At 45.9% G+C, this 9684-nt stretch overlaps 1 protein-coding gene across 1 annotated transcript; it reads right to left on the bottom strand.

The window, feature by feature from the left end:
- Positions 1 to 753: 753 nt before the first annotated feature.
- Positions 754 to 7881, bottom strand: LOC311248770 (A disintegrin and metalloproteinase with thrombospondin motifs 2-like; the record flags this gene model as incomplete). Its single annotated transcript, XM_084339601.1, has 4 exons — positions 754 to 883; positions 2435 to 2642; positions 3279 to 3414; positions 7725 to 7881. Coding segments are annotated over 4 exons (631 nt in total), but the record flags the coding sequence as incomplete, so codon positions are not given.
- Positions 7882 to 9684: the final 1803 nt, after the last annotated feature.

A 9684-nucleotide genomic window follows, 5' to 3' on the forward strand; every position in this document is an offset into this window, starting at 1 on the left:
AAATGACCTCAAAGTGTATCTCCTGTCCCACCAAAGGTAGAGTTGATACAAAAGTAGATAGTATGTAATATAGTGTATAATAGAATACAAAAAGGAGACTTTTGCACGAACAATGCCTTCCCTTCAGTGGGACAGGAGATATGTTTTGAAGTTTGTTCCCTCAGTCCCAGCACTGCTGTGAATGCCTTCGTAGGGCAGCATTTTTTTTTTATCTACTTTTTCTCCCATTTTCTATTTTTCTCCCATCCCAATTTTGTATCGTCCAATTCTACCCTCCCCTGTCTCGAACGCTGTTTGGCCATGCCTCCCACAAGCCGGCTGCAATGTGGACGAAGCCTTGCATCACGTGTCCCCTCCGGTACTCGAGGAAGCAGCCGTCGCATCTTTTCACCTGCACAGCGCGATCTCTCAGCGTCGGGGGTCTGCGTTTGGAGGGCACGCCGCCCCCGTCGCTTCCTGATTCTGCTGCGCAGGCGCACCAACCGACCCGTAGGAGTCGCTGTCCACAACGTCCGATCCCCACCCATCAGCTTCCCACCCCCTAACACTGCCAATTGTATTAGTATGAACGACCAGCCGAGCTGATAGCAATGCGGAGAGCTGGGCTCGAACCCAGCGTCTCCTGCATTGGTGGTGAGCGCCTTGCCCACTGCACCACCTAGCCGCCCTAGTAGGGCAGCATTTTGAAGTGCGTTCCCTCAGCCCCAGCACTGTGAATGCCTTCGTAGGGCAGCATAGTAAGTCAACACTCACTGGGACATGGGTCCAAGCGGCAGATTCGTATGGTGTCAGGTTTGCTGTCCAGACACAGACCGATGGTGTTGTCTCTCGTGTGGCACAGAGCCTGTCGCTGCTGGGTCCCGTTAGCACACGTCACCGAGCACTGGAAACACAGAGAGGTAAACACACCTGCTCAATAACCATCCATCCATCTATCTATCTATCTATCTATCTATCTATCTATCTATCTATCTATCTATCTATCTATCTATCTATCTATCTATCTATCTATCTATCTATCTATCTATCTATCTATCTATCTATCTATCTATCTATCTATCTATCTATCTATCTATCTATCTACCATCCATCCATCCATCCATCCATCCATCCATCCATCCATCCATCCATCCATCCATCCATCCATCCATCCATCCATCCATCCATCCATCCATCCATCCATCTACCATCCATCCATCTATCTACCATCAAGAATCAAGAATCATCAAAACCTTTATTTGAATAGGCAGGTTAATTAAGAACAAGTTCTTATTTTCAATAACGGTCAAGAGGCTCAAGAGGTTTATTTGTCACATACATACCAGGGCATACAGTGAAATGCGGGTGGTCATGCCCGCATTGATTGTGCAAAATACAATAATAAAATAGGCATAGAAAAAAGAAAATAGGTAAGACACAAGATGCATGGTAAAAAAAAAAGACATGCTAAGTTCCTGAGAAACTGGTTCCTATATACACTACTATACAATAGATCCATCCATCTACCATCCATCTCCCTTGTATCCACCCCTCTACCATACACCCCCCTTCATCAAGTACCCAGGGTAGATGCTTGATGAGACGTCCCTGAAAAACATGTTTAATTTCTAGGTAGTGGGAGTGGTTAAGGTCAGGGTTAGGGATAGATTTATAAAAAAAATAAAAATGTGTTAGGTTAGGTTACGTCATAGGTTATTAAAATGATGACGACTTGCGGCTTTGCAGCTTGGCCAAACAACCCCAATAGAACGTTGATCTAGCATCAACCAATCTGGCCTCTCACCTGTGTCCAGGGCCCCACCCTCCACTGGGCGGGGCAGGGCTGTCGGTTGCTCTAGCATCAAGCTCTCTCTCACCTGTGTCCAGGGCCCCACCCTCCACTGGGCGGGGCAGGGCTGTCTGTTGCTCTAGCATCAAGCTCTCTCTCACCTGTGTCCAGGGCCCCACCCTCCACTGGGCGGGGCAGGGCTGTCTATTGCTCTAGCATCAAGCTCCCTCACCTGTGTCCAGGGCCCCACCCTCCACTGGGCGGGGCAGGGCTGTCTGTTGCTCTAGCATCAAGCTCTCTCTCACCTGTGTCCAGGGCCCCACCCTCCACTGGGCGGGGAGGGGCTGTCGGTTGCTCTAGCATCAAGCTCCTCTCACCTGTGTCCAGGGCCCCACCCTCCACTGGGCGGGGCAGGGCTGTCTGTTGCTCTAGCATCAAGCTCCCTCACCTGTGTCCAGGGCCCCACCCTCCACTGGGCGGGGCAGGGCTGTCTGTTGCTCTAGCATCAAGCTCCTCTCACCTGTGTCCAGGGCCCCACCCTCCACTGGGCCGGGCAGGGCTGTCTGTTGCTCTAGCATCAAGCTCTCTCTCACCTGTGTCCAGGGCCCCACCCTCCACTGGGCGGGGCAGGGCTGTCTGTTGCTCTAGCATCAAGCTCTCTCTCACCTGTGTCCAGGGCCCCACCCTCCACTGGGCGGGGCAGGGCTGTCTGTTGCAGGCCCGGCGGGCCTCGGGGCGGTCGTCGTTGCAGTGTTTACTGTGGATGGAGCGCGTGGTGTTGTTGTCCGACGGCTGCACGCAGCTGACCGAGCGGATCTGCTGGCCGGTCCTTCCGCACGACTTGCTGCAGTTCTGCCACTCGCCCGTCACCCAGCTGGGGGAGAGAGAGCGGGGAGACGATTATTAGAGACACCATCTACCGTCCTTCCTTCCATCTACCATCCTTCCTTCCATCTACCATCCATCCATTCATCTTCCATCCATCCATCTACCATCCATCTATCTACCATCCATCTACCATCCATCCATCTACCATCCATCTACCATCCACCCATCTACCATCCTTCCTTCCATCTACCATCTGTCCATTCATCTTCCATCCATCCATCTATCCATCCATCTACCATCCATCCTTCCATCTACCATCCATCCATTCATCTTCCATCCATCCATCTATCCATCCATCTACCATCCATCCATCTACCATCCACCATCATCTTCCATCCATCCATTCATCTTCCATCCATCCATCTATCCATCCATCTACCATCATCTTCCATCCATCCATCTATCTACCATCTGTCCCTGTTATTAAATTTTTCTGTCTGGCAGTCTTTTTACTTTAGTTATTTCTGTTTCTTTTTGTTCTGTCTCCTCCTTTTTGTCTTTTTTACATGTCTGTTCTTGTTTACATAAAACTGAAAAACTGAAAATAAAGTATTTAAAAAAAAAAAATAATAATAATAATAATAATAATAAAAAGAAAGTAAGTCAACAAACTGAAACTCACACGGGCGGAGGACAGGCCTTGACGTTGCAGTCCCGGGTGTCTCCTCGGGGCTTCATGTTGGACTTGTTGCAGAAGGTCTTGTGGACCATCTTACTGTCCACCCGCCTCCTGCAGCCGTAGCGCAGATACTGCCTCCCTGCACAGCGGAGGAGGACGGTGGGTCAATGAAGACACACAAGCGCTGTGTGTGTATTGAGCGCGCAGACCGGCACATACGTCTGTGTGTGTATTTTGTGTGTGTGTGTGTGTGTGTGTGTGTGTGTGTCGGGGTGTGTATTTCATGTGTGTGTGTGTGTGTGTGTTTAATGTGTGTGTGTGTATTTTATGTGTGTGTATATTTGATGTGTGTGTGTATATTTTACGTGTGTGTGTGTATATATCTTATGTGTGTGTGTATATTTGATGTGTGTGTGTGTGTGTATTTTGTAGTCCACAAGGAGCACAGGCAAACTGTTGCATTATGCACGAACACACACACACACACACACACACACACACACACACACACACACACACACACACACACACACACACACACACACACACAGACACACACACACACACACAGACTAGCTGTGAGACAACAGCACAGTGTACGTTCCCCTGAAGTCTAATTAAGAGACTTGTTGTGCTATAGTGCAGCGGATCTGCCCCGTGTGAACCTAGGATCTGACCTGGGATCTGCCCCGTGTGAACCTAGGATCTGCCCCGTGTGAACCTAGGATCTGACCTGGGATCTGCCCCGTGTGAACCTAGGATCTGCCCCCCTGTGTGAACCTAGGATCTGCCCCGTGTGAACCTAGGATCTGCCCCGTGTGAACCTAGGATCTGCCCCGTGTGAACCTAGGATCTGCCCCCGTGTGAACCTAGGATCTGCCCCGTGTGAACCTAGGATCTGCACTGTGTGAACCTAGGATCTGCCCCGTGTGAACCTAGGATCTGCCCTGTGTGAACCTAGGATCTGCCCCGTGTGTGAACCTAGGATCTGCCCTGTGTGAACCTAGGATCTGCCCTGTGTGAACCTAGGATCTGCCCTGTGTGAACCTAGGATCTGCCCCGTGTGAACCTAGGATCTGCCCCGTGTGAACCTAGGCTCTGCCCTGTGTGAACCTAGGACCTGCCCTGTGTGAACCTAGGATCTGCCCCGTGTGAACCTAGGATCTGCCCCGTGTGAACCTAGGATCTGCCCCGTGTGAACCTAGGATCTGCCCCGTGTGAACCTAGGATCTGCCCCGTGTGAACCTAGGATCTGCCCTGTGTGAACCTAGGATCTGCCCTGTGTGAACCTAGGATCTGCCCCGTGTGAACCTAGGATCTGCCCCGTGTGAACCTAGGATCTGCCCCGTGTGAACCTAGGATCTGCCCTGTGTGAACCTAGAATCTGCCCTGTGTGAACCTAGGATCTGCCCCGTGTGAACCTAGGATCTGCCCCGTGTGAACCTAGGATCTGCCCCGTGTGAACCTAGGATCTGCCCCGTGTGAACCTAGGATCTGCCCCGTGTGAACCTAGGATCTGCCCCGTGTGAACCTAGGATCTGCCCTGTGTGAACCTAGGATCTGCCCTGTGTGAACCTAGGATCTGCCCCGTGTGAACCTAGGATCTGCCCTGTGTGAACCTAGGATCTGCCCTGTGTGAACCTAGGATCTGCCCCATGTGAACCTAGGATCTGCCCTGTGTGAACCTAGGATCTGCCCCGTGTGAACCTAGGACCTGCCCCGTGTGAACCTAGTACCTCCCTTGGCCACCAGGGGACTTATTCTTTTCCCCATTTGAGAAGATCCTTGTTGTTAGAAATTATTTAGTCCAGAGTGCCATAGCTGTCTATACTGTAGTTGAGGAGATTACTCTCAAAAGCTCTCAAAAGCAAGTGCATCTCAGTTTGTGGGGTATCCATTTGGAATGGCCTTGATGTAGCAATAAAAACAAGTACTATTGTATAAGTTAGAGGAGCTTGAAAATAATGTGAACTAGTATTTTTGTAATTATTTATTTATATTTATTTATCTTTTTTTGCTGTAGTGGATAGGTATATTATTTTTTATATTGATAGATAACTTATTATATATTATTAATATGATATTGTAAGGAAGGGGCAGGGCCAGATAAGCGTTGCTTCTTTCTGTCCCTTCTCGAACAAAACCATTTGTCTTGAGCTACAGTATGTTGACAATTGCTTCCATGTCTAGGAAGATATATTTAATTTTATTTGTATTTGTATTTTATTTTGTTATTTTTTTTAATTAAATTTGTATTTAGTTTTTGTTATTTTTTTGTTATTTCAAGTTTGTGTGTTTATGGTTGTTCGAGATAAATAAAGATCAAATCAAATCAAAATCAGATAACGGACTGCAGTCGTTCTTATAATACACATCGGAGGAAGCTCTAGTTAATGAAATAACAGTGACATCAAATTGTTCCTGGAACCACCTCAAGGACCACTGGAGGTCCCCAGAACCCACATTGAGAACCACAGTGTTAGACTGTAACCAGGGCCCCGTTCCCCGTACCTGGATAACTGAGTTAGCCGGATAACTTTCGGTCAAGTCTGACTTAAGCCGGACTTTCCCATTCCCCGAAGCTGGATTGTCTAAATCACCATGACAACAGATCAAAAAGTTTGAGCCTGGTCGAGAGCAGGATTAAGTTCAAGTTAGCCGGATGAACCATAGCCACGCCCCCGCAAAGAAGTGACAGCTTGTTTCCTTAAATGATTCTCACAGTCTAGGATTGCATTATACCATTCTGAATTACGTTTTTGTGCTCCATTCTTCCAGAGGGGGCTTTTGAAATGTAAAATAGACCCAAAATGCTGATACTAAATTCACTTTGTCCTAAATAATGCACGTTATATATACCGTGGCGCTCGCTAGGTGCGATGTACACATTATGTGGTTATTTTAACAACGCGCAGCATTGCAAATGTGAATCCCGCTGGGATATCCTTAATGATTGAAACCTATCGCTCGTTTGGCTCTGATTCCTTTCATATTCTCCGCTGTGGATGAGGAGCGAGGAAGGAGAGGAGCGCCTGGATTTTGTTTCATTCAAGCATAAAATTGAAGTGTCTATGCGTGGATTGTGGATTTTGTGTGATATTGTAACTGGGATTAAAATGTCTGATGAGATGCGCTGTTTGACGGATTTGAGAAATTGAATGAGCCGTTGACGTCACATTAATGAATGAGAATAAAGAGATAAAACTTCATTCAAAATAAAGAATATTCTAAACACGGGTCTCTCGTTCATTAATGTATAAACAATGAATTTATCCCGTCTGGCACAGTGGCGCAGCGGTAGTGCTCAATCCTCGCAACCGGGCGACCGGTGTTCGAAACCCCGTGTTTCCAATATAATTTTTTGGAATATAATATTAATGATTATACGCAGAAGTAGCCTAGTTTTAAGTTAAAATATTATAAATCTACATGCATTGAGGATGTCATTCTTTATATAGCTCTCAACGTGCACCTTCAATGCATAAACCTACTGCCAGCAGGAACGTTTAAAGAAATATAATCTGATTGATTGGGGTAATGAGGGATTTAAAATTAGCCTATAGATTATGCATTTAACTTGTCGGCAAGGCTATTGAGCCGCCTGCAATCTGTAAAACAATCAATCAATCAATGCTGTTAGAAGATCAGGATTTCTGCGATCTACACCTGCTGTCTTTTCAACTGAAGCGGCCGCGCGCACTTATCCAGAGTCTCAAGTCTGGCTCGAGTTAACGAGACTGAATCAGCGTTCCAGGAACAGGAAAATCCCGGCTTCAAACATTGGGTTAACTGAATCTGGATAATGGGACTCTTGATCGACTTAGTTGAACCGGGTACGGGGAATAGGGCTCAGTTGTGTATATAACTCTGTATGATAGTATTAATCATAGTATATTGATGCTGTATATACATACATATATTTATTCTCGGAAAGGACAATTATTGAGGTCACCCTCATTTTCAATGTCGTCGAGACTTACAGACATTTCAATGCATACATTTTTTACAATATAATAATAACAATAAATAATAACAACTCTATCTAATATAGCACCCTTCACACATGGACCTCAGCCCAAAGTGCCTTATCTTATCTCATCTCATCTCATCTCATCTTATTTGATCTCATTTAATCTCATCTCATCTCATCTCATCTCATCTCATCTCATCTCATCTTATCTTATCTCATCTTATCTTATCTCATCTCATCTCATTTTACCTCATCTCATCTCACCTCATCTCATCTCATCTCACCTCATCTCATCTCATCTCATCTCACCTCACCTCACCTCACCTCATCTCACCTCATCTCATCTCACCTCATCTCACCTCACCTCACCTCACCTCACCTCACCTCACCTCATCTCACCTCACCTCACCTCACCTCACCTCACCTCACCTCACCTCACCTCACCTCACCTCACCTCATCTCATCTCATCTCATCTCACCTCCTCCACAGGCCTTAGAGCAGTAGGACCATCTCTTCGGAGCCCACTCGTAGGCACTGTCCTCCACCAGCATGTTGTCCTGGATGGCGGAGTCACTGTCCAGATTCATCAGGTACTTGTATGACAGGCTGACGTCTTCGTCTCCGTGTAACTGGACCTGGCGTCAGAGAGAGAGAGAGGACGGGATCCCAAAACGGAGGGAGAAGGATTATGAGAATATACCTCCTCTGCCTTATAAAGCCACATTATGTCCATTTCTGGCACCTGCTGGCCGCAAGCGGTACAACACACACACAAACATAATACAGTAGCGTGCGTGTTGGTTTGTGTATTTTATGTGTGTAATTTATGTGTGTGTGTGTGTGTGTATTTTATGTGTGTGTCTGTGTGTATTTTGTGTGTATGTGTGTATGTAATTTTTTAAATTTTAATGACAAAAAGACGGAGGTCATGGTTTTTGGTGGCCCCGCTGTGACCTCACTGCTAGATCTGGGTTCGCTGGCACAACATGTCAAACCAATAGTAAAGAACCTAGGTGTAAAGATCGACCCAGACCTTAAATTTGACAGCCAGATCAAGGCCGTGGTTAAAACAAGTTTTTTCCAGTTGAGGCAGCTGGCCAAAATTAAGCCCATCCTGCACGCCCAGCATTTTGAAGCAGTAATCCATGCATTTGTGACTACCAGGCTGGATTACTGCAATGCACTTTATATAGGGGTGAGTGGATCCTCAGTGGCTCGCCTTCAGATGGTGCAGAACGCCGCTGCCCGTCTTTTAACTGGCACTCGTAAATACGACCACATCTCACCGATTTTATTTTCACTCCACTGGCTCCCAGTGCACTTTAGGATTCATTTTAAAATTATTTTATTTGCTTTTAAAGCCCTTCATGACCTTGCTCCACCCTACCTCTCTGAGCTGTTGCAGGTCTATACACCCTCTCGCTCTCTCAGGTCAGCTGACCAGCTGCTCCTAGTAGTGCCTACAACTAGGCGTAAGCTCAGGGGGGACCGTGCTTTCTCCGTTGCCGCCCCCAAAATGTGGAATGAGCTGCCACTGCAGATTAGGCAGGCCTCATCACTGCCCCGTTTTAAAGGCCTCCTTAAGACCCACCTCTTCTCTCTGGCTTTCGACACCATGTAGCTTGTTGATTTTATGATCTTATTGTCTTACTGTGTTGTTGTTGTATCGTTTTGTTACTGTTTCCCTTGCTTTTAAATATTTTTTTTAAGTACTCTGATCTATTTAAACTTGTATTGCTGCCTATATTTACCTAATGTTTTTTATCTCTGTTTTGGTACTCTTGTTTTTTTTTTTTTTTTTTTTTTTTATCTATCTATTTTTAGTGCTGCTAATAGTTTTTAATATGCTCCCCCTGTACAGCACTTTGTGCCCCTGTGGCTGTTAAAGCGCTTTATAAATAAAGTTGGATTGGATTGGATTGGATGTATTTTATGTGTGTGTGTATTTTTACGTGTGTCTGTGTGTATTTTGTGTGTATGTGTGTGCGTGTATTTTATGTGTGTGTATGTGTGTGTATTATATGTGTGTGTGTGTGTGTATATTTGATGTGTGTGTGTGTATTTATGTGTGTCTGTGTGTATTTAGTGTGTACGTGTGTGTGTATTTTGTGTGTATGTGTGTATTTTATGTGTGTGTATATTTCATGTGTGTGTGTATTTTTATGTGTATTTATGTGTGTCTGTGTGTATTTAGTGTGTACGTGTGTGTGTATTTTGTGTGTATGTGTGTGTGTATTATGTGTGTGTGTGTATTTGATGTGTGTGTGTGTGTGTGTATTTGATGTGTGTGTATTATGTGTGTGTGTGTGTGTGTATTGAGTGTGTGTATTTGATGTGTGTGTGTATTATGTGTGTGTGTGTGTGTATTTGATGTGTGTGTGTATTATGTGTGTGCATGTGTGTGTGTATTATGTGTGTGTGTGAGTGTGTGGTTGGTG

Source organism: Notolepis coatsorum (genome assembly GCF_963971535.1).
Source record: "Notolepis coatsorum genome assembly, contig: SCAFFOLD_4910, whole genome shotgun sequence".
Taxonomy (NCBI): domain Eukaryota; kingdom Metazoa; phylum Chordata; class Actinopteri; order Aulopiformes; family Paralepididae; genus Notolepis; species Notolepis coatsorum.